Source organism: Lipotes vexillifer, unplaced genomic scaffold (genome assembly GCF_000442215.2).
Source record: "Lipotes vexillifer unplaced genomic scaffold, Lipotes_vexillifer_v1.1 scaffold1121, whole genome shotgun sequence".
In the NCBI taxonomy this organism is placed as follows: Eukaryota; Metazoa; Chordata; class Mammalia; order Artiodactyla; family Lipotidae; genus Lipotes; species Lipotes vexillifer.
Window position 1 is genome coordinate 119,809 of NW_006783032.1, and position 25,873 is coordinate 145,681.

Genomic DNA, 25,873 nt, shown 5'->3' on the forward strand with positions numbered 1-25,873 from the left:
TTTTTTTTTTTTTTTTTTTTTTTGGCCACGTCACGTGTCATGCAGGATCTTAGTTCTTGGACCAGAAATCAAACCCATGTCCCTGCTGTGGAAATGCAGAGTCTTAACCTCTGGACCGCCAGGGAAGTCCCCTGAGAAATTCTTTATCTCTCCTTCTATTCTAATGATAATCTTGCAGGGTAGATTATCCTATGTTGTAGATTTTTCCCTTTCAGGACTTCGAATATATCTTGCTAGTCCCTTCTGGCCTGCAGTGTTTCTGTAGACAAATCAACTGATAGTCTTATGGCAGTTCCCTTGTAATTAACTCTCTTGTTTTTCTGTTCCTGCCTTTAGAACCCTCTCTTTAACTTTTGCTATTTTTATTATCATATGTCTTGGTGTAGGTCTGTTTGGGACCCTCTGTGCTTCCTGTACCTGGATATCTGTTTACTTCTTTAGGTTTGGGAAGTTTTCAGCCATAATTTCTTCTAATACACTTTCCATCCCTTTTTCTCTTTATTCCACTTCTGGAATCCCTATTATGCATAGGTTGGCAGAGGTCCCCAACCACCGTGGCCTGTTAGGAACCGGGCTGCACAGCAGGAAGTGAGCGGCGGACAAGTGAGCGAAGCTTCATCTGCCACTCCCCATCGCTCCCCGTCACTCATTACCACCTGAACCATCACTTGCATTACCACCTGAACCATCCCCCACCCCCACCCCCATCGGTGGAAAAATTGTCTTCCACACCGGTCCCTGGTGCCAAAAACGTTGGGGACCACTGCTTTATATTATCCTGTGGGTCTCTTATATTGCTTTCATTTTTTTTTTCATTTGGCTTTCTATCTGCTGTTCTGATTGGGTGATTTCCATTACTCTGTTTTCCACATCACTTATCTGTTTTTCTGCACTATTCATTCTGTTTTTCATTGCTTTAACTCAGCTTTCATGTCGGCAAATGAGTTTTCTAATTTTTCTTGGTTCCTCTTTATAGTTTCTAGTTCCTTTTTACACTATTCTGCATTTCTGTTGATAGCCTTTCTTAATTTCTTCAGTATTTTCATTACCTCTGATTTGAACTTGGTGTCTATTAGACTGAAGAGGTTTATTTCATTATTTGTTCTTTCAGGGGAATGCTCTTGGTCTTTTAACTGAAAGTGGTTCCTCTGCTTCTTTATTTTAGTTATATTTCTCTTACTCCCTGAGTTTAGGAGAAACAATTATCTTGTGGTCTTGAATGGCTGTTTACATGTGGGGTTGTCCCTGTGTAGCTTGTGTGGGTTTAATTTATTGGTTGTAGGGGCTGTTTTTAGTATGGATGCCTGTCACCTATTTCCTCAGCATGTGCTTGTTGTTATCCCCTTGATAGGGGGTGTGCAGATGCAGTGGCTGGTGCCCAGTCCTGGGGTTCTTGACAGCAGTGGCAGCTCAGGCGAACCCCTGGAGCATGCAATGGGAGCAGAGGTGGCTTGCGACCCCTCCTGAGGTCTGGGAGGGAGGCGGCGGCAGCCTGCAACCACTCCTGGAATCTGGGCAGGCAGTGGTGGCAGCTTATGACGTCCCCTGGATCCCTTGCAGGCACTGCCCTACCCTCTGCAAGTGTGTGCACAGGGAAAATGGCTACAACCCGCATCCCGCCCCTCCCCTCACACACACCCCCAAATAATGGCAGCTGGCCTCTAAGGCGGCCCAGGCTTCCTCTGTGCACTCCACCAGCCATGGTCGCACTGGATTCCAGCACCCCCCAGGGCTGTCTTCACACAGTCAACCCCAGTCCTCTCCCCAGTTCTGATTTCTGAAGCCTGAGTTCCAGTACCCAGCCCCTGCCTGCACTGACAGACACATGCCTCTGGCTGGGGAGTGCAGGGTGGTGGCACTGACCGTTTGTGCAGTTCTTCCTTCACTCTGGCTGCCGCAAACTAGCTGCTGCACTCTTCTCCGAGTCTCTGAAGCTCCCCTTCTGTCCTGGCCAATCTCCCTGCCAGGGAGGCTGGCACCTCTCCTCTTTCACAGCTCCCTCCCAGGGGCACAGGTCCTGTCTCAATTCCTTTCTTGCTTTCTTTTTTTCTTTTTGCCTACCTGGTTACATGGAGATTTTCTTGCCCTTTCAGCAGTTTGAGGTGTTCTGGCAGTGTTCAGTAGATATTCTGTGAGAATTGTTCCACACGTTCATGTATTTTTGATGTATTTATGGGAGAAGGTAAGCATCACGTCCTACTACTCTGCCATCTTGATTACTCTCTCCTTTAAATCATTTTGAATTTATTTTTGTATATGATGGGAGGGGAGTACTCTAAATTCATTGATTTACATGTAGCTGTCTAGCTTTCTCAACACCATTTGTTGAAGAGACTGTCTTTTCTCTATATTGTTGTTTCCTTTGTCATAGATTAATTGATTATAGGTGTGTGGGCTTATTTCTGGGCTCTCTGTTCTGTTCATCTATATGTCTTTGTACTAATACCATGCTTTTTGATTACTATAGCTTTGTAGTATATTCTGAAGTTGAGAAGGGTTATGCCTCCAGCTTTGTTCTTTTTCCTTAGAATTGTTTTGGCAATTCTGGGCCTTTTGTGTTTTCATACAAGTTTTAGGATTATTTGTTCTGATTCTGTGAAAAATGTCATGGTATTTTGATAGGGATTGCATTAAATCTGTAGATTGCTTTGGGTAGTATATCCATTTTAACAATATTCTTCCCATCTAAGAATATAGGATATCTTTCCATTTTTTTAAATCATCTTCATTTCCTTTACCAGTGATTTATAGTTTTCAGCGTGTAGGTATTTCACCTCCTTGGTTACGTTTATTCCTAGGTATTTAAATTTTTTGATGAGATTTTAAATGGGATTTTTTTTTTTTTTACTTTCTCTTATATTTCATTTTTAGCATATAGAAACATGACACATTTCTGTGTATTAATCTTGTATGCTGCTATCTTGCCAAGTTCCTTGATTAGTTCTTATACTTTTTGGGTGAAGGCTAGGGTTTTGTATACAGAGTATTGTATGTCATCTGCAAAGGGTGGCAGTTTTACCTTTTCCCTTCCAATTTGGATACCTTTTATTTCTTTTCCTTATCTGATTGCTGTGTCTAGGACGTATAATACTCTGTTGAATAGAAGTTCTGGGAGTGGGCATCCTCATCTTATTCCTGAATTTAGAGGGAAGGCTTTTACTTTTCACCACTGAGTGTTATGTTGGTTGTGGCTTTGTTGTAAATGGCCTTTATTATGTCATAATATGTTCCCTCTACACCCACTTTGGTGAGAGTTTTTATCATGAACAGATGTTGAATTTTGTGAAATGCTTTTTCTGCATCTGTTGAGATGATCATGTGATCATGTGGTTTTTGTCTTTCCTTTTGTTGATGCGGTGTATCACACTGATTGATTTGCATATGTGGAACCATCCTTGTGATCCTGGAATGAATCCAACTTGATCATGGTGTATGATCCTTTTCAGGTATTGTTGGATTCAGCTTGCTAATATTCTGTTGAGGATTTTTGCACCTATATTCATCATAGATACTGGCCTGTAACTTTTTTTTTTTTGTAGTGTCTTTATCTAGTTTTGTAATCAGGGTAATAGTGGCCTCATAGAATGAATTTGGGAGTGTTCCCTCTTCTTCGGTTTTTTGGAATAGTTTGAGAAGGATTAGTTTAAGTTCTTTATGTTTGGTAGAATTCTTCAGTGAAGCCATCTGGTCTTGGACTTTTGTTTGCAGAAAGTTTTTCTTTTAATTATTATTACAGATTCTGTTTCACTTCTAGTGATTAGCCTGTTCAAACTGTGTTTCCTCTTGACTTAGTCTTGCCAGGCTGTATGTTTCTAAAAATTTGCCCATTTCTTCTAGGTTGTCCAGTTTGTTGGCATGTAACTGTTCATTGTATTTCTCTTCTGATTTTTTGTATTTCTGTGATATCAGTTATTTCTCCTCTTTCATTTCTTAATTTCTTTATTGGGGTCCTCTCTTTTCTTCTTGATGAGCCTGGCTTGTTGATTTTATTTATCTTTTCAAAAAATCAACTCTTGGTTTTACTGATCTTTTTTGTTGCTATTTTTTTCCTGATCTATTTTATTTCTCTCTGATCTTTAATATTTCCTTGCTTCTGCTGACTTTGCACTTTGTTTTTCTTTTACTGATCCTTTTAGGTGGTTGGTGAGATTGTTCATTTGAAATTTTTCTTGTTTCTTGAGTTAGGCCTGTATCGCTGTGGATCTCCCCCTAAGAATTGCTTTTGCTGCATGCCAGAGATTTTGTAATGTATTCTCATTTTCCTTAATCTCGAGGTATTTTATAATTTCTTCTTTGATTCCATCTTTGACCCATTTGTTTCTTAGTAGCATGTTGTTCAGCCTCCACATGTTTGATTTTTCTCTGTTTTTCTTTCCATAGTTAATTTCTGATTTCATATCATTGTGGTCAGAAAAGATGCTTGAAATAACTTCTATTCTCTTAAATTTGTTGGGGCTCGTTTTATGACCTAGCATGTGGTCTGTCCTATAGAACATTCCATGTGCACTTGAAAAGAATGTGTATTCTGGGGTTTTCAGGGGATGTAGTGTTTTGTGGAAATCTATTAAGTCCAACTGGTCTGTTGTATCATTTAAAACCACTGTTTCCTTCTTGATTTTCTGTCTGGATGATCTGTCCATTGATGTCAGTGGAGTGTTAAATCTACTATTACTGTATTTTTGTCAGTTTTTCCCTTTATGTCTTTTAGTATTTGCTTTATATATTTATGTACTGCTATATTAGGTGCATATGTGTTAATGAGTATAATATCCTCTTCTTGTGTTGATTCCTTTATCATTATATAATGCCCTTCTTTGTCCTTTTTTATGGCCTTTGTCTTAAAGTCTACTTTGTTTGATATGAATATTGCTACCCCGACTTTCTTGTCATTCCCATTTGGCTGAAATATCATTTTCCTTCTCACTTTCAGTCTGTGTGTGTCTTTTATCCTGAAGTAAGTGTCTTGTAGACAATATATTTCAGGTTCTTGTTTTTTTTATCCAATCAGCCAGTCTTTTGATCAAAGCATTTAGTCTGTTGACATTTAAAGTAGTTGATAGGTTTGTATTTATTACCATTTTAATCCTTGTTTTCCAGTTGTTTTGTAGTTTATTTTTGTTTTTGTTTTTTCTTTTGGTCTGATGATTTTCTTTTGTTGTATGCGTGACTTCCTTTCTTTTTGGTCTTTGTGAATCTATTTTATGTTTTTGATTTGTGGTTACCATGGAATTCAGGTGTGTTGACCCATAACTACTTGATGTAAACTGATAGTCATTCAATTCAAACACATTCTAAAAGATGTACATTTTTTATTCCCCTCCCTGGTACTTGGCAATTTTGATATCCTATCTTACATGTTTATACTTATCCTTTTATTTTTATTATAGAGTCACTTTTACAATTTTTTTTGACTGTTTAGTCTACATACTAGTTTATTTAAGTGATCTTCAATTCTTACTATATATTTGCCTTGCCTATTTTGATTTTCTCTTTCCTATAGTGTCTTGCTCCTTTTCCATTTAGAGAAGACCCTTCAATATTTCTTTTAGGGTAGGTTTAGTATTACTGAATCTTTTTAGTTTTTGCTTGTCTGAGAAAGTCTTTTATCTCTCCTTCTCTTCTAAATGATAATCTTGCTGTATAGAGTATCCTAGGTTGCAGGTTTTTTCCTTTCAGAACTTTTAGTATATTATGCCACTCCCTTCTGGCCTGCAAATCAGCTGATAGCCTTATGGGGGTTCCCTTGTAATTAACTCTTTGTTTTTCTCTCACAGCCTTTAGGATGCTCTTTTTGCCTTTAAGTTTTGCCATCTTAACTATGATATATCTTGTGGGTCTGTTCGGATTCATCTTGTTTAGGACCCTTTGTGCTTCTTGTACCTGGATATCTGTTTCCTTCTTTCGGTTTGGCAAATTTTCAGCCATAGTTTCTTCAAATAAGTTTTTGATCCCCTTCTCTCTTCTCCTTCTCAAACCCCTATTATGCATAGGTTGGCACATTTTATATTATTTTATAGAGCTTGTAAGTTCCTTTCATTTTTTTTTCACTTGTCTTTGTCTGCTCTTCTGATTGGGTGATTTCTATTATTCTGTCTTCCAGCTTACTTATTCATTCTTCTGTGTCATTTAGTTAGCTGTACATTGCTTCTAGATTTCTTTTTATCTTAGAAATTGAATTATCTATTTTTGATTTGTTCATCTTTGTAGTTTCTAGTTCCTTGTTACAGTGATACGCATTTACATTGATCTTAATTCATTTAGCGTTTTTATTACCACCTTTCTGAACTTGGCATCTGGTAGACTGGTGAGCTCTGTTTCATTATTTGTTTCAGGGGATTTTTCTTGCTCTTTTAATTGGGAGTATTTCCTCTGCCTTTTCATTTTACTTAACTGTCTCTGTCTCTGAATTTAGGAGAAACAATTATCTATTATGGTCTTAAAGGGGTGTATTTATGTGGTAGCATCCCTGTGTAGACTCTATGTGTACGATGGACACCAGCCATGTCTTTCTTCGGGGTATGCTGGTCGTTATCACCTAGATAGGGGGTTTGGTTGGTTTTGAGGAATCTAAAGACTGTGCAGGTGTGAAGCGGGACTTCCTCTTTGCTGCATAGCTGTTGCCGCCCTGTCAGGGATAGGGCCTGCTCCCCAGCTGTTGGAGTAAATGTCCTGTGGGTTGGGCTCAATCAGGCTCCATTCCCCTTGAGTGGTGCCCTGCCCCCAAAGGAGGTGATTGCTGAAGCAAGTGAGGCCCATGTGCTCACAAACGACCAGTATACCACCTCTGTAGGTGTCTGAGGCTCCAGTCAGAACCAGCTCAAGGTCTCATCCCTTCTTCTGTTTATCCCAGACCTAGTGCAAGGTTGTGGTGTGGAGTGGGTGAGGCTGGGACATTCACTAGGCTGGGGCTGGGGGTTGGGGTGTAGTGGCTGCAGGAATTGAGGTGGCTGTGCTACCACCAGAGCACTGGGCTGACCCCAGTCTTCTCCCAGACCTGTCTGCCTCAGCTCCAAGGCTAAGCTGCTGTGTGGAGTGGGTGGAGCCAGAGCATTGGCTCCACTGGGAGGCAAACTGCGGGGTGCTCCTGCGACACTACCTGAGCAAGTGCTGGCAGTGGCCACTTCCAGTCCACCCAGATCACATCCCAGGACCCCAGTCTGTCTCTGCATAGCTAGACCAAGTCTTCTCCCAGGGCTTGGTTGGCCCAAATCTAGCACCAGGCTGTGGTATGGAGTGAGCAGGGCCGGTATGTTCAACCAGCTCGAATTGGGGAGTGTGGCCAAGTGGCAGCTGCCAGTGCAAAGCTCTCTCCGCCCTGATTTTTGGTAAACCAGCACGTGTACTCCTCATGAGTAGAGTCTAGGCTCCTTTAGCCCTTCGTCTGTCCCAGCAGTTCTCCTGGCAGCCAAGGGTGCTTGTCTCCTCCTTGCAGGACCCCAGGACTGGAATGTCCAGTCTGTGGCTCAGCCCACTTGCTCCCCACATTGAGGGTCTGCCCATGGGGACCTTCTCTTCCTTTCAGATCCATCTCAGATGGGGGTCCCAACTCTATGCCTTTTCCATCCTACCTGGTTATATGGAAATCTTTCTTGCAGTCTTGGTTGTGTAGGAGTTCTGCCATTTTCCAGTTAGTTTTCCATGAGAATTGTTCCACATGTAGATGTATTTTTGGTATGTTGTCAGGGGAGGTGTCTTCCTACTCCACCATCTTGATCTCTCCTCTACAGTTATTAATTTCTTAAAGTATCATATGGTTTATATTCAGTGGGCAAATTTTTCAGCTTAATTATACTTATGGTAAATTATACCATCAGATAGCTATAAATGTTTTTGACACTTCAAAAAAATAATTAGTTGTTGACAGATACAACCCTCACAAAATAATAATTTTTTGCAGTTACTGACTTTTCCTCATATGTATTCATTTCAAAAATGTACATGTTTGCCTCATAAAAGTATATATTTGGGGGATATCCTGGTGGTCCAGTGGTTAAGACTCTGCACTCCCAATGCAGGGGACACAGGTTCAATCCCTGGTTGGGGAACTAAGATCCCACATGTCATGTGCTGTGACCTTAAAAAAAAAAAAAAAAGTATATATTTGAAGATGATAACTTTGTTTCTAGGACCCTTTCCCCTAGTAAATTAAGTTGGAAGTTCAGTACCCTACACAAACACAAACTTTATTCAAGCAATAAGATTGGTTAAAAATTGGTCCTAGTGTTAGAAAATATCCTAATTAATGAATGCATTTCCATATGTTTAATCCCAACATGGATCTTTTCCCCATACTTCACCTCTCAGCCTTTATGCTGCTGTGTTGGAAAGGTATTGCCTTGCAGATAAAATCAGCCACTCACCTCATGGGGTAAGGCCCATCTTAGGAATGTATTGCCTTGCAGCAAAAATCACCCTTAAACTTAGTCTGTCATTGAGGGTTTTCTCTCATTTTGGCCTAATGCACATGTTTCTCTCCATTCCACACATAAGGAACTTTTAAAGCTTTCTGACATTATTTTACTTTTACCATAGGTAGATTGATTTTACCTATCCCCATGAGCTCTGTGATGCTGCATCTCCCTTTCCTCTAAATCTATCTCATTGTATCATAGCATTCATATTTATAGGACTTACATAAAAACAGTGAAGAAGCTATTCTAAGATTGTATTGTATTTTAAGGATTCTGCACATATTGTTATTTATCAAATAGGCATTACATTTTATTACCCCATATCATGAGATTCCTTGGATAAAGGGGACTGTTGATAGGAGGAGACATTTGAGAATAAGTTCCTAAAGAGGTACTTGAGAGGGTACTTCTTTTTTTTTAGCTGGAAATCCTGAGAAACTAAGGGGAGAGAATAAAAGACTAAGGAGAGGGAAGGGAGGGGTAGGGAGAGAAAGGGGGACGGGAGGGAGAAGAATGAGACATTGACCTCTATGTCTACCTAGTAAATAAAAGTCTCAGTATTTACCAGCACAGCCCAATTAATTGCCTAAGAATCAACATGATGGTTTGGGGGAACAGCTAATGAAAGTACAGACTTAAGCTGAAATTGCCTCATAAGTTTTTTTTCCTCCACCAGATTGTTTGACTTCACAGACACGTCTCAGGTTAAGTGGGATGTTGGTAAGCATCAATTACTTTGTAAAATTGTATCACCATGTTAAGAAACACATTTAAAAACTGATTCCAAATATTTTCTTTGGTGGTTTCTTAAACATTTATCTCACTTATTTGTAATCTTTCTTGTTTTCTGATAAATGTATTCATAGCTGCAAGTTTCTTTCTAATTAATTAGCTGTGTTCAATATATTTTAACATGTGGTGCTTTCGTTATCATTCACTTCTATGTATTCCATTAGAGTTTCTCTTTAACCAGAAAGTTATATATTAGTGTTTTTGTCATTTCTAAACATTATTTTTTGTCGTTTTACTTATTTAGCTCTCATCATATTATGGTCAGGGAGTGCATGCAGTCTGTGTGTTATTGATACTTTAACACTATTGAAGCTGCCTTATGGGTTGGGAGTTTGCCACTTACAAAGATTGTTAATGTTCTGTGTATGCTTGAAAATGTTTCCTATGTAAGGTGTAATTTTTATATATATTAGATTAAATTTATTAATCGTGTTATTCAAATCTGCATCATTTTTTGCGTTCTTTTTAAAAGTTTAATTAATAGTAGAAAAGTTGTGTTTTTGCTAAATATAAATCCTTTTAACTTTTTCTTCCACTTACAACACGATTTTTTTGTTTCCATTTTAGGATGGTCTTGTTAATGTAGGATGGATGGACTGTGCCACCCAGGACAACCTTTGTAAAAGTTTGGACATTACAACAAGTACTACTGCATATTTTCCTCCTGGAGCCACTTTAAATAACAAAGAGAAAAGTGGTATTTTGGTATGAATCACTTTAATTTCTTTACACACACACGTGTTCAAATACATCATTTTGTAAACAATGAGCAAAACAATGAACCAGTTTATATCATCTGATTATAGGACACTTCATTATTTAGAATATTTAATTTCTGGGATTCTGTTTAATACTTCAGTTTATAAAGTTAAACTAGAAGGATTATTTTTAAACTGGCATAAACCATTACAGTTTTAAAAACCCAAAGGTATGGAATACATTCTTAGGTTAAATGAATATTTATTGGTTTCCATTTGTATATTTTCTAATGTTAAAATATAGATCATTGGTAGGTTTAGATGGAATCTGGTATCTGTTTTTTTAAAGCGCCCTGTTTGATTCTGGTGTAAACTCAGTTTGGCAATCTACTGGTGTGGTTCACATTCCTAATTTTATAAGTGAGGAACTGAGGTTCGAGATAGTTGTCAAGGAGCTGAGACAAATACTGGCATATCGGATAGGTCCCTAGAGAACCCACAAAGAAAAACAGACTGATATAAGACAGACTACCTTTAGTCTTCTTTTCTGTATTTTAATTTTTGATATAAAACAGCAAGCTCAGATATGATCTTAGGAAACATAAATGAGTGATATTAGAAATGTGACAACACAGAGTGACGAAGTAGCAGTCCCTGTCTCTCCTAAAAGCATTCAAGTTTTAAAAAATGTAAAACAGTATGCCAGCTAAATATGTCTGGCAGGTGAAATTCAGAGGCTGGACAGTACCCTTCTAGATGCTGCCAAATTTTACTCTAAAACAAACAGGTTTATAAGGAGGTTCTACTGGATTTATAACTTACATATTTATATAAGCTGTTATGGGAGTATTTTTAGTAAAATCTTCATGAATGTGACTAAAGTGAATGAGCTTATAGTACTGAGACATGAAAGTCTTCTGTTTTGGCCTTTTAAGCCCTTTGGTAACAAGTTATTTCATAGATTTTTTGAGAATATGCTATAGCTTTTTTTTTAAGCTGAAAATCTGAGTTTTCTGTACTTAGGTTATAGACATTGTTTCTGTTGATTATTCTCATGTCAAACACAATTAAACTGTGAATACAGTGGTAGTTCCTACAAGTTTTTAATGGAGTTTTAGATCTTTCAAGTAATATATGAATTTCAAACAAATAGTTTATTATAATTAAAGATATACAATAAACTGTTTCATCAACCCCTGTATACATTTTCTTGATGTAACTATTGCTGCACTCTGTAATAGCAGCTGCTTCCATGAGAATTAGAAGAGCAGAGAGTTCTGTGAGAAAAATATGCTGAGGATAAAATATGGACCGAAATAAAGAAGGTTCGTTAGAATCGAGATGTGTCTATTTCAGTTGTTTTGTTTTAAATAAGAGCCCTAGATCTAAAATATATTTAATTTAAAATATATCTTTTATATATATACATTTTACTCTGTAAAACTCCTAAGTGGTTTGGTTTTGGTACATTATTTCTAAAAATCTCTATAATAAAGTCCATTCCAGTTTTCCAATAATAAGTTTTTCTTATCTTAATTCCTATTAATTATTGATTGGGGTATGAAGCATCTTAGATCACCAGATATTCTAGTGTTTTAACAATTTTTAAAGAATTCGTAAAGCTTTGGCATTCTGTAAAACATGTTAGCATTAAAATTAAACTAAACATACCATAGCTTTTTCCCAGTGAGCCAGAGGTCACTCCAGGTTATTCTGAGGATTATCATAGAATATGCAGCACAGTTAATAGAAAATTCCAGGTAATGAAACACCTAATAATGAAATTTATTTTACATCACTTTTTTAAAGAAACAACCCAGTTTAATAACTGCCACAGTATGATATACTGTCCTTTTCTTTTTTTTGGAAAAGGACAACATTTAGGATATTTAGCTTAAAAACTGTGTAACGTCTATGATTTTTTTCCTTAAAAGTTCTTTCTCTGAAAACTGAAAAACTAAGACACTAAAATAAGTGAACGTTGATTAAAAAGATTACAATATGATTCTCTTACTTCTAGTTTCTTAATTCATTGGATGCTAAAGAAATATATCTGGAAATAATGCATAACCTTCCAGATTTTGAACTACTTTCGGCAAACACACTAGAGGTAATATTTTTTTTAATAATAAATAGTATTAAATGTTGGTAACATTTCAGAACTTAACATTTTAAAATCAGCGTTTGTTTTATTCATTTTGGAGAAGAAGTAGCAGTTTCAAAGGACTTATATATATACCAGTTGGTTCTAGGTTGAACTCTAATGCCAGGGTTGCTGGCGTTGCAGCTTCAGTGTGGATCTGTAGTTTTGGAAACCTAACTAGTCCTGAAGGTAGGCTGCAGGAGGTGCACCAGAAAAGGCAAAATTTTGATCACAAAGCAACTTTGGATCTGATCTGGAACTCTTTGTTCTCGCTTACAGAACTATCTGTATTGTTCACTGAGAATTAAGAAGCAACTTTAGAAATATTCAGTTTGTAGTAGAATCAATTATTTTTTCTACTTTTTGATACCAGAGTGTTCTAAGTCTATATCCCTACCAAACTTTTTGTTAAACCTGAAGAAATCTGACTTCCCCACCTTTCAGCATTTTGGCTCTGTGTTGTTGAAATCATACTTTTTCCTGGCGTAGTCATCGTCTTTAAGATTTTATGATTTAGTGACTCTTTTCTTTGTGTAATATTATATAATTGATTTATATAGCATTATTCCAAATAAACTACAAAATAAGAATATGACTGGGTCTGAATTTTAGACAGTATTTTGAAGTAATGGGTAGGATAGTTAAAATTAAGTCAAAGAAAGAAATTGTTGATAGAACTCTTAGGATTTCCCATCGCTCATGTTTCTTTTCCTTTATCGCTTTCTTCTTTAATCACTTTTAAGGATCGTTTGGCTCATCATCGGTGGCTCTTATTTTTTCATTTTGGAAAAAATGAAAATTCAAATGATCCTGAGTTGAAGAAACTAAAAACTCTACTTAAAAATGAACATATTCAAGTAAGAAAAGTGTATTCTGCCTAGCCTTCTGCTTATGTGCTCTCTTCTTAATTTAGTACCTAAAGTTATGTTTTAAATAACGTAAAAATGTTTATTTGAAATTCTAGGTTAAGAAACCCCTAAATGCCTTTGTTCTTCTGTTGCGTTTTCTTTTTTGTATTAAAAGTTAAAATGATATCCACAAAAGGTTAACCTTCATTTCTCTTGGGTAGTTGGTATGTGATAAATCTGTATGATAGTTTTTCTGGAATGCATACTATAGAATAGGATATCTTTTCCTTTTTTTTAAATTCTTATTTCTTTATGTAAGTAATTTCATATTCATTATTTTAAATTAGCATATATAAATAAGCACAAAAATGAATTAAAGTAGATGCCTAAAAATTATCCACATTTTCTCCACTGTTAGTAAACCTACTAAGAATTTACTGTTATAACCTTTCAAGCGTTTTAAGTGTGGGCATATGTATGTGTGTGCACATATATGCATATTGTAATGGCCATTGTAAGACATACGTGTAAATTTATATGTATGCTTTTTAATCAAATTATATTCACTAAATTCTCTTTCGTAAAATTTTCCATTTAGTGATATAAAATTTTCCACATACCAGTGTAATATATATGTGTATATGTGTGTGTGTATATGTAAATGTATCAGTCATCATTCTAAAGACCAAGCAGTATTTCACTGTATGGTTACACCATGATTGTTTGACAAATCCTCTTTTACTGGTGACTTTGTTTCCATTTTTATATCAAAAAGATATACTGCAAAAATGCAGTATGAGGAATTTTTTGAACCAAGGTTATATATTTTCTTCAGAATTTTTTATCCTCATTACCAGAGTCTTCCAGGAAGTTTATATCAGTTTATATTCTTACTGACAGCATGTAAGTGACCATTTCTCTATACCAGTGCCAGCCCTGGTATTATCATTCTTTATAATTAGCACTGTCCTGATAGGCCAAAAGTGATTTGTTAATAATACTCATTTTCATTTATTTGCTTTCTACTTTATTTTCCATGTATGTCTCTGGCCCATTTTCTTTCTCCTAATAGGATGTTCATCTTTTTATTTCTTAATAGATCCTTTGTCTTAAATGCTACAGATATTTTTTTTTGGTTTATCATTTGCCCACTGGATTTTTTTTCCATACCTTATGAAAATGTGAACCTTTTTCTTTATTATTTCTGCTTGTAGGGCCTCTCTTAAGACGTTCTCTCTTTCCCCCACCCCAAGATTATATAAATATTCTCTACATTTTTAGAAGGGTGGTTTCTTAAACAACTTAATATTTTCTTGGAAATTTCCTCTCAGGTTTTTGAAATCTCTAGGAGGCATTTTTTTTAATAACTAAATTTAGTTTCAGTATTAAATGTAAATTAATTATTTCTGTCTCTTACTTTCATGGTCCATTAACTTCTGTTTAGAAGCTGTGTTGTTATAGCAATGTCATTTTTGGATTATCCTTATGAATATTTAACTGAATGGGTAAGATTTTATTTTCAACAGATTAAACCTTCTCTTTATACTTTAGGTTGGCAAGTTTGACTGTTCCTCTGCACCAGACATCTGTAGTAATCTCTATGTTTTTCAGCCATGTCTAGCAGTATTTAAAGGACAAGGAACTAAGGAATTTGAAATTCATCATGGTAAGAAGGGAAAAAGTGATAAAAATTTCTCGATTTTCAAATAGTAATTCTTAATTCTACTTTTTAACCTTGTTTTATATGGACATGATTATGAAAAATGACTTTGTTCTCACTTATTAGTAAATCTGTTTCTTGTGGGGAAAGATATTTTGAATTAAATATAGTTGTTTTATCTTCTTTACTGTTTAAAATAAATCCCTTTTTTCTCCCCAATATTTTGATCACTGTTTCAGCAAGAGCTCTGATGACTTGTCAGGCTAGTAAGGAATTTCAGGGTTTGTCTTGTTGACAAAAATAAGAAACACCTAGTTTCCATTTCAGTATGCCAAATGTAGCATCTCAATCATTAGGGGCAGTTTCTAGACATTGTTTTAGATTTTTCAAACACTAGATAACCAGACATCTCCATTAACCGCTTTGTTATCTCTCTTGAATTTATATTTCTGCATTTCACCTTGTTTCCACTGGGCAGTTGGTAATACAGGTTTTGAATTCATAAGAGAAGTCTAGGTTGAAGAAACAGATTTAAGAGGCTATAACAGTAGTTCAGGTAAGCAAAAAGAACTCAGTACTGCAAGGAAATTATTCTGCCTCTGAGGATGAAGGAACTTTTCAAAGAGATCTTGACATTTTATCTGATCCTCTAAGAAACACAGTAAAGGAAAGGTTTCTCCTGGCAGAGCAAACCTATGTGTATATAATATACAGAACACTAAAACCTCAACAAAATCAATTTGTTAATAAGTTTATCTTCTCTTTAATATTTCAAGTACAAAAGCTTTGAAATGTTTCTATGGATAAAAAGACAATGTAGATTTTAATTTTTCTCTTTCTCTGTTTCAAAGGAAAGAAGATTCTTTATGATATACTTGCCTTTGCCAAAGAAAGTGTTAATTCTCATGTTACCACACTGGGACCTCAAAATTTTCCTGCCAGTGACAAAGAACCATGGCTAGTTGATTTTTTTGCCCCTGTAAGTTATGCTTATCTGTCAAATTTCGATATTGTCATTTTCTCTTGTCACAGCAAAAAAACATTTTCTGGGTAACCTTGAACCATGAATATTAGAATCATGTTACTCAGTTTGGCCACTGTCACATATTACTTCTAGGAAAGGCTGATATACTTGCCCCTCCCCTCCAAGGACTGAGAATATAAATGCATAACATTTGTAACTATGTATGGTTTGTCTTACTTAGAATTTGCTTGTTGTAAAAATGGTGTGTGTTTTTTTGTTTCATTTGGCTCAGTGCTTATGAATATTTTTTCTTTCATAGTGGTGTCCACCATGTCGAGCTTTATTGCCAGAGTTACGAAAAGCATCAAAGCATCTTTACGGTCAGCTTAAGTTTGGTACATTAGATTGTACAGTTCACGAGGGACTCTGTAACATGGTAAGGCAAAGTACAAAAAATTTATTCTAATTAATGTTTTTGTAAAATGTTTTGGCAGCCTAATGTTAAAGCAATAAAATAACTTTCAAATGTACATCTAACATTTAGTAAAGAAATAACTTCAACAAAATGATATAAAGTTATGATTGGACTAAATGTAAATAGATAATATGTGGTTCAATGTAGACAGGGTCTTATTTATGAAACTCAGAAAAATATTTAGTTGACTTGATAAAATACATGATTATTCAATTTTTCAATTATTTAAGGTTTATTTTAACTTAATATTACCTTTGGGTGGTCTATAGTTTTTATTCTTTGTCTTTTAAGTGTAGTTAATAGAAATTAAACAAGCTTCTTAACTTTTGTTTACATACAAAATATTTTCTTAGGTTAATAAATACTCTTCAGTTTAGGAAGAACTAGAAATTATAAAATATCCTTGGGGAAAAAAAACCCTAAATCAAGCCTCCAGATATCAGTGTATAGGAAATCCAATGACAGAGGAACATGTCAAGTGACACCAGGTACATACAATCTTCAAGTCCCAGCATGTAGAGAACTTTACAGGACAAACACCAGTTTATTGGATATGTACATTGAAAGAAGGAAAAAAGAGATGAAAAAGACTTACAAGACATATCATTCAAATGCAATGTCTAGGCCTTGTTTGGATGCAGTTCAAATAAACTAACTCCAGAAAAAAAGAGATAATTGGGGAAACTTGAACACTGGATATCTGATGATTTTCAGTAATTATTATGATGGAGATATACAGATGGCCAACAGGCATATGAAAAGATGCTCAACTCACTATTAGAGAAATTAAAACCATAATGAGGTATCACCTCATACCAGTCAGAATGGCCATCATCAAAAAGTCTACAAACAATAATAAATGCTGGAGAGGGTGTGGAGAAAAGGAAACCCTCGTACACTGTTGGTGAGAATATAAATTGGTGCAGCCACTATGGAAAATAGTATGAAGTTTCCTTAAAAAACTAAAAATAGAGCTGCCATATGATCCAGCAATCCCACTCCTGGATATATATCCAGAAAAAGCAAAAACTAATTTGAGGAGATATGTGCACCCTGGTGTTCACAGCAGCACTATTTACAATAGCCAAGACATGGAAACAACCCAAGTGCCCATCAACAGTTGGCTTAAGAAGGTGTGTGTGTGTGTGTGTGTGTGTGTAATATTACTCAGCCATTAAAAAGAATGAAATATTGCCATTTTCAGCAACATGGATGGACCTAGAGAGTATTATACTTAGTGAAGTCTGTCAGGCAGAGAAAGCCAAATATTATGTGAAATCACCTACATGTAGAATCTAAAAAAATACGAATGTATATACACAAAACAGAAACAGGCTCACAGAAACTTACCGTTACCAAAGCTTGAGAGGGGGACAGATAGGGGTATGGGATTAACAGATACACACTACTATACATAAAACAGATAAGCAACAAAGACTTACTGTATAGCACAGGGAATTATATTCAATATCTTGTAATAAGCTCTAGTGGAAAATGATCTGAAATATATAAAACAATCATTTTGCTGTACAATTGAAACTAAATATTGTAAACTATACCTCAATTTTTTTAAAAAAAGAATGTGTTTTAAGAACATAATAGAAGTAAATGTAGGGTGAAATCTTTATGCATCTGTGTGAGGAATAATTTCATTCCACACAGACATGCATGCCTGTGTAGGCACACATACACTAAGGATAAAAATTATGAATGGGAATGAATTTGGCTATGTTAAATGTTTAAAACTATTGCCAGAGAAAAAGACATTATAAAGTCAAAGCAAACAACAGACTCAGGAAATATTTTCAGCACATATAACTGACAAAACCTTACTGTCCAGAATATTTAAAGACTACAAATCAATTTTTTTTAAATAGAAGAAAAATGAGACAGTGTACAGAAATTTTGTAAAGGAGGAAATTCAATAAATATGGAAAATGTTCGACTTCACTAGTCATCAAGAAAGTACAAATTATAGCAATAGTCATACACCCCCCATCCATCAATTTTTTTTTTTAATTTAGCTGACAATAGCAATTACATGAATAAATAAATTATCCAGTCACAGAGTGGAATAACCATAGAGGACTTAAAACTAGATCTGTCTTTACCAGCATGGGTAAATCTCAAGAATATAATGAAAAAAGCAGGTTGCAGAATAGTATAGAGTATGATGAAATTATAGAAAGTTTATTTATAAGTGCTGAAACATTACAATATACTGCTTAGGGATACATATGCATGTAGCCAAAGTGTGAAACATCAATGGATTGGATACGGGCTCTTTCCTGGTGTCAGGGAGGAAAGGAAATGGGATCAAGAAAGAACTTTCAACAGTCTGCCAGAATGGCAGAAAAGTTAATCATCTTTAAATGTAGCAGAGGTATACGTGAGTGTTTGTTAGATTATTCTCTTTTCATTATGTTTGAAATTTCATTAAAATAAGTTTAAAAAATGAAATAAATAAGGCCTTTCTTTGGTTTTGAATGCCTTGTATGTGACTTTAAAAAGGTGCTAAGCAAAGATAAAATATTGTGATAAACTAATTAATTTGAATTCCTGTAGTTTTTCTACTTTTAATCTCAACTTTTAAATATCCTATAGATAATTAAGCAAAGTTTAAAGATTTAAAACTATTGCATCAAATTCACCTGGAATAGAAGTCAGGATTCACTACTCACTAATTGGTTAACTTGACCAAGTCACTTAGCCTTTCAGTACCTCAGTTTCCTCATCTATAAAGTTGACTTAGTAATTTTAGCTTCTGAATAGAATTGTTGTGAGGAACAGATGAGAAACTCCACGTGTCAGTGCTAAAAAGGTGCTCAGCACATAAGGACTTGTCAAATGTTAGATAAAATTATTGTTTTGTTCATCTAATGGGTTATTTGTGCTCATTTACGAAAGTTTGATAAATGTTTCCATTGTTTTTTGTAAAATTATTTTTGAATCCTAGTCAGATTCCAATTTGCTAATGAGTGCTTTTCAACTTTCAGGATGCAAAGTTCAGCTACAGCAAATCCACAGATAGGGATCTCTTTATAACTTTTTAAAAAAATAAATAAGAAGAAAAACTTTAGAGAAGTGCTTTCTGGATTAGTGTTCATACTAATTCTGAGGAGGAAATTATAGTATTTTTTACCATAGAAGCTGAATTGAGCAAAGGATAAAAAGTGACCTCATTTTTAGGGCATGATTCATAATTCTTTAACCTAAAATATGGTTCTATACACATGAATTACTAATTTATTTCCTTATTCTTGCTATTCTTATTTCCTTGATTTTTCTTCTACTTCTAAACAAATTGGAGTGTTTATTATGGTATTTAAAAAAAAAACCACTCAAGCTAGAGATTAGTCTGCTCTTTACATCCTCATCCCCCTTGGTTCAGGAGAGCAGAAGAGGACCAAGCTAATAATTACACATACTCACTTCTCAGTGTTTCAGTGCCTGTGGATTTTATGGCTAGTGGAGTAACTATAAATAAGGATCAGATACTCAGGAGTACAACAGTAAATCTATTTCCTTTGCTAAATCTGGCCAGGCTAAAATTTTTCAGTCACCAGCAGTTTAGCAATGAGTTTTAAAAATCTTGTTGTTACTTAAATAAAGGCAAGCTGGTTATGAATTTGAAACAATTGGGTAAAGTGTATAAAATCTTTGTTTAATTTGTATTCTCATTCCTAACAGTATAACATTCAGGCTTATCCAACAACAGTGGTATTCAACCAGTCCAACATTCATGAATATGAAGGACATCACTCTGCTGAACAGATCCTGGAGTTCGTAGAGGTATTTTAACTTACAGCCTGTGGCTATAAATCCTTCCATGTATGTTTACACTTTGTATGAATATTTGATAATGTTTAATAATAGGATTTGTTCTTTTTATGCCAAAACATTTTCTGACAACATTAATTTGTTAAATTTTCTACTCTTTTAAATATTATAGACTTATTTTCAGAGTTTATAGCAAGTATATGTTCTGTTTGTTACCTAGTATAGTGCCTTGTACTTATGGACACATTTATTATCACATGAAATTGTAACTTTTACATAAAACCTTGTCACTCCCTTTCCCTGTTTTCTCAGGTAGAATTACCACAGATTATTTCTTTTCAGTCCCATATAGATGAGATAGCAGTGAGCCCCATTCTTGTATAATTCCAAGAAATATGTGGCTAAGGACAGTCTTAACCCAACCGCCAATGGAGGGTTTCTTCAAGCCCAGGCAGCTTATGCCGAGCCTGCTGTGTTATTAGCCCAGAAGTGCTCTACATCTACAACATCTCCTTTTTTCTCACTAATAGTCTTAATTGACTAAAAGAGTTACAGGGGAACTCCTAAGAAAGAAATGAACAATTCTAGCTTATTATCCGTGCAGTGACCATTCTACTTTCTGTCCTGCTCATCTCTCCCTCCTCCTCCAAAGTAATAGTTTTTTGTTTTGTGTTGTTTTTAATTGTTTCCCCAGGGAAGCGAACATCTTCATTAGTATTACCCAATCATGATAGACTGAAGCTCTGTTAAAACAGTATTTGGAGCAAGTGATCTGAGGTTGTGCAGTATCTCAAGTCGGAATGTCAGAAAAATAGAATAGTAGGCTTTCCATAAATAATTAAAGGGTCATTTCCAAACCAATTATTGGTTCCAAAAAGAACTATATGGCCTGTGTAGACATCTGGGCAGCTCTTGGAACTCTTGCCTCATCTACTTCTAACCTTAATTAAAGTTGCCTCTTTTCTCTACCTAAGATGATTTTAGTGATGTATAAAATAAGAAAATATACGTTGATTTAATAAGACTGATGGGCAAAATCCAAACTTAAAAAATAAAGGATCATTTCTTACTTCTTAAAATAATTCACTATAGATTCTCTTTATATATCCTAATGTATCTTTTGATTATTCAGAAACAGGAACCTTTCTAAATGACATATACCAACAATTTGCCAAGAATGTATGAACTACTCCTTTTTATATCTGTTACAATGAACGCTGTATTCTCTTTAGGATCTTATGAATCCTTCAGTGATCTCCTTGACACCCACCACTTTCAATGAACTAGTTAAACAAAGAAAACATGACGAAGTCTGGATGGTTGATTTCTATTCTCCATGGTGTCATCCGTGTCAAGTCTTAATGCCAGAATGGAAAAGAATGGCCCGGGTGTAGTAAAATAGTTTATTGTAAATCTTAACATTTACTAAGAATGTATATTTAACAATTATTTTGAAACTGAGATGAGTGAACCCGCCTCTAGATTATCACTTAATAAAAGTTCTGATCACTTTTTATATACCAATTAGATTTCAACTCTGCTTCTGTCTGGTATATGAATAGTATAGAATAATTACCCTTTTTTCTATGTCACTTGGTGTATACTTGACCAAATTTCTGCCAGCATCAACACAAAGATCTCCTTTATTTCCTATTAACATTTTTTCTACTTCTTCATTTTTAGAGCTTAAAGATACAGTTTCTTCACAATATTGTGAGACTTTAAGAAAAAAATGGCCTTGATCAATGAAACAGATTATTTAAATACCAGAATGGAAAATGAAATTACTACTTTGTATTTATTTCTAAGATAAATAATAAACCTAAGAGTTAAAATTATTTAGTATCTTAAATTCATAATAATATAATTTTCTGCTCTTTTCAATAAAATTTTTAAATTTGGGCGTGACTCAGTATGCTATCTGTGACCCATGGCTGCATTTGAAAAAGTAACTCTGAAATATCATTGCAAAGAACTTCATTAGTTCTTGGTTTCTAACACTTTGAATTTTATAACCACACAATTTTCCCCATGTCATAGATGAACAAAATCAATTATTTAATCTGCAATAATTGTAATAAGTTCTTGACTACAAAATTAGATTTCCATTGCATTACTATAAATGTTCTATTATGTTTTAAGCCCTTACCCATTTTTATTTGGTGAAAATCACTGATAAATAATATAATAATCATCTCACAGTGACTATTTCTCTATTGTAAACATATATAAAATAGTTATAGTAATTTTATTCTAATTACTTTGATCTCTTTTTTTTCTTTTATAGACATTAACTGGACTGATCAATGTGGGCAGTATAAACTGCCAACAATATCATTCTTTTTGTTCCCAAGAAAATGTTCAGAGATACCCTGAGATAAGATTTTTTCCCCCAAAATCAAATAAAGCTTATCAATATCAGTAAGTGTTCTCTAAAATTTGAAGATGTTTATATAATCATTTATTTATACAGTTAAAATTTAAAAGTTATCCTAACTAAATAAAAGTTAAACCACCAGTATTTTTGGGAGCCCACCATGTTTAAGATAGTGTGCTAATGAGAAATTTACAAAATGAAAAGTGAATTGAATAGTCCCACTGATCATGAAGCTGACAATCTTGTAAAGAAAATGAGGAGAGGAAGAACATTTATTAAGCCCCTATTTGGTTTCAGGTATTCTACCAGAGGGTTTTTGCTCACATTATTTCCACTAGTCCTCATGGGTCTTAAAAAGCGGGTAGGAATTTGATAGACAGTAATAACTGTAATAAAGATTCAGAAAGTAAAGCCTTGGAGATTTTGAGTTTTGCCATTACCACAGATCTATAGGTGATGTCCAACAAGCGGCTAAACATTCAGGTCTGTCCAGAGTACAAAAAGACATCTAGACTAGAGAAAAATATATTTGGAAAGCCGTGTAAGCAGTATTTGCAGCGAGGTATATCTGAGAAAAGAGATGCTAGATGAAGTCAGTCAACTAAACTTATCTTTTAAATTGCTACAAAAAGATTGTTTTCTGAACATGTCCAATAATAGAAAATAACTGTCTACAACTTACGTATTTTTTCTTCTTTCAGTAGTTACAATGGTTGGAATAGGGATGCTTATTCCCTAAGAATCTGGGGTCTAGGGTGAGTAATTAAAATATGTATCATTGTATAAATTATATTCAATGCTATCTACCTTTCTCTCATGTCTGTAGCTAAATTTACTGAGCTGTTTAAGGTTCTAGCATTTTAAAGTACTTAGTAAAGAATTATAATTTACCAAGATAAGGTTGTGCTTTATTACATTATTACATTTTCATTCTTTGAAGTCACTTAACTTAGAAAGATTTGCAATATTCTATTTTTGATGTTTGCTTTGGTTTTGTATAATGAAAAGTAATTTTCATCCCTTGTCACAGATTTTTACCTCAAGCATCTATAGATCTAACGCCTCAGACTTTCAATGAAAAAGTTTTACAAGGGAAAAACCATTGGGTGGTTGATTTCTATGCTCCTTGGTGTGGACCTTGCCAAAACTTTGCTCCAGAGTTTGAGCTCTTGGCTAGGGTAAGTCATGTCTGTCTACTTAAATAAGTTGTGGTCACTGGCATGTTTTAATAAGTAGATAAGACATAGTAAATATAATTTTATTTCTTAAAAGTTTCCTTGAATTTAAAAAACTCTGTTCCATTTCTGTGATTATAATCTTTGCAGTAGATTTCTTCCTTCTTTATTAAAGCTTTTAGCTAACATCCTTATCTTGGTTGACATTGTCTTCTTAACCAAAATAGCCAGAAACCTTACTTCTTTCCTTATTTTCTTCCCATCACCATTACTCTGCTGCCATCCAGGCAGTCACCAGATCCTATCAGTTCTATATCCTAAATGCCTTTCAAATCTGTCATCTCCTATCATCTCCTCTGCTAGCCCTTTGTTCAAGCCTTCACCGTCTCTCATCTAGACTCAATCATATGTGCCTCTTAACAAGTCTCATATTGCCAGTCTACCTTCTTCAGTTCCACCCTGATGATCTTTCTGAAATATCACCTTCTCTGGCTTCCTGTTAACCACATTACTTGACCTGCATCCTTGACTACAAATCTCTGATGTGACCCTTCTGACCTCTTCAGCTTTCTCTCTCTCCCTGACCTCACACCTTACACTCCAGGCACTACAAAGTACTCCAGGTTCTCTGAACAAGTACCCTTATGTACATGCTGTTTCCTCTCTAAAATGCCTTTTCCTTACCTTGGTCATCTGGATTTTTTTTCTCCCTGTCATACAAAACCCAGCTCCAATGGCATTATGTATTCTCTAACCTTCCCACTTAAGCAGTGTCACCTGGATATCAGGTACTCCATCAGTGTGCTTATACAATGCATGTTAACTATATATTAAGATATCTTTCTCCTCTATAAAACTATGAGCTTTGTGAGGGCAAGATACATGTCTTATCTATCTGTATATCCCCTGTGTCTTAACTCAGTAAATGCTTATAAAATTAAACTAAATGCAGTCTGTTTTGGTGTTTCTGTCATAACTGTCCTGTCAGTGGCCTCATCCAGACTGATAGCTTCCTCACCTCTATACTCAAGGAACTTTGCCTTTGGCTATGAAATATTCATTAGAATGAGAAAGTCAGTACCAGTTCCACCAGTCTAAAACAAAAGCTGAACATCCCAAGCTGGGGGATTTTTTAGCAAAAGGATTTCAAAAGCCCTATGGAGCCGTAAAACATTGTTTTAGTTATTGATTGGTCTTTGAAATAAGAGGTTATTCATTTTTTTCTACTTATATCTTCTTTTCCTCTTATGCTTCCTTTTTCTCCAATAAGTCTAACAAAAATGTCTTATTCCCTTATCCCTTAAAAACTTAGTTATATATTTTGTAATGCAGCAATATCTTGCATATAGCAGAAAATTATTAAAAAGGTCATTCAGCAAATCCTAAGCACCAAGTAGCATTATGCCAAATATTAGGGCTAAAAAAATGGAAAGACAAAAATTCCATGTCTTTAACAAGATTTTAATCTAGTGGGAATATAAAATGCAAATTAATATATATAAATCAAGAGGATCATTACTATAGTGAAACTGGAGTGAAAAAAGAGTATGGGAAGAAGAAGGTCAGAGTCATGCCAGGAGGAGACAAAAGGCTCCACAGAAAAGTTAGTATTTGAGATGAGAATTACAACATGACCAGGAGTGTGGCACTTTGAAAGGGTTGGCTAGAGAGTACTCTAAACAGAGAAGACAGAATTTGCAAAGCTACAGGGACACAAGACAGTGGAACATGTTAAGGCTTCTCCACTGTTGGTCCAGGATTACCAGAAGATAAAGACAGAAGGGGAGTGGCAAAAACTGAGGCTCTTAAATAGGCAAGAAGGACATGGTTTGGTCTGCTTGCCTACACTACTCACATTGTACACTCTTCCTCACTGTTTTCATACTGTTCAGAATGTATTCTATGTAAGCATTGGAAGAGAACTGTTGGGTATGTCAGGATCCATTTTATATTTTAGAAGGATCACATTGAATGGACTGAACATGGGCCATCAAGATCAGAGAAAGATCAGAGCACCAAAAACAATATGGTGTCCTTCTGTAACCTAAAGTACAAGTCAACTAGATTTTTCTGACCTTCACTATGAGTGTGTGTGTGTGTGTGTGTGTGTGTGTGCGCACGCGTGCGTGTGCGTGCGTGCATACATGCTTCTGCATGCATTTTTGCTGGTGCCCTAGCCCAAGTTAGTCCACCTGTTGAGTACCCCAGCCTTGGGGACAAAATTAGAGGTAGCAAAGATATTTTAATTGTCCTGAAGTGAGAGGTGATAACCTGAACCAGGATTATGGCTGTGGTGATAGAAAGAATGGAACAAGTGTGAGAGATATATAAGAATGACTAGGATTTAGTGTTTGTGATAATAAGTACAGTAGAAAAAGGAGTCTAGGATGGCCCTAGTTTCTGGCCTGAACTGAGTGAATATTTGGACAGAAGGAGTAGTGGGTTAATGCGAAAGGATTCATTTTAGAAATGTTACGTTTAAGGTGCTTATTTAAGTGAAACAGGCCAGTACATAGTTGACTGAAATCAAGGGGAATAATAGGGTTCAGC

At 35.2% G+C, this 25,873-nt stretch overlaps 1 protein-coding gene across 1 annotated transcript in view; it reads left to right on the top strand.

Moving 5' to 3' along the window:
* Positions 1-25,873, top strand: part of DNAJC10 (DnaJ heat shock protein family (Hsp40) member C10) — a 54,482-nt gene that overhangs the window by 24,543 nt on the left and 4,066 nt on the right. The window contains exons 10-21 of the mRNA XM_007455573.1: positions 9,088-9,131; positions 9,771-9,908; positions 11,922-12,011; positions 12,788-12,901; positions 14,444-14,558; positions 15,404-15,531; positions 15,836-15,952; positions 19,682-19,783; positions 21,004-21,159; positions 22,059-22,192; positions 22,850-22,903; positions 23,179-23,326. Of these exons, the coding sequence (XP_007455635.1) occupies positions 9,088-9,131; positions 9,771-9,908; positions 11,922-12,011; positions 12,788-12,901; positions 14,444-14,558; positions 15,404-15,531; positions 15,836-15,952; positions 19,682-19,783; positions 21,004-21,159; positions 22,059-22,192; positions 22,850-22,903; positions 23,179-23,326 (1,340 nt within the window). The remainder of the gene's footprint in view (positions 1-9,087; positions 9,132-9,770; positions 9,909-11,921; positions 12,012-12,787; positions 12,902-14,443; positions 14,559-15,403; positions 15,532-15,835; positions 15,953-19,681; positions 19,784-21,003; positions 21,160-22,058; positions 22,193-22,849; positions 22,904-23,178; positions 23,327-25,873) is intronic.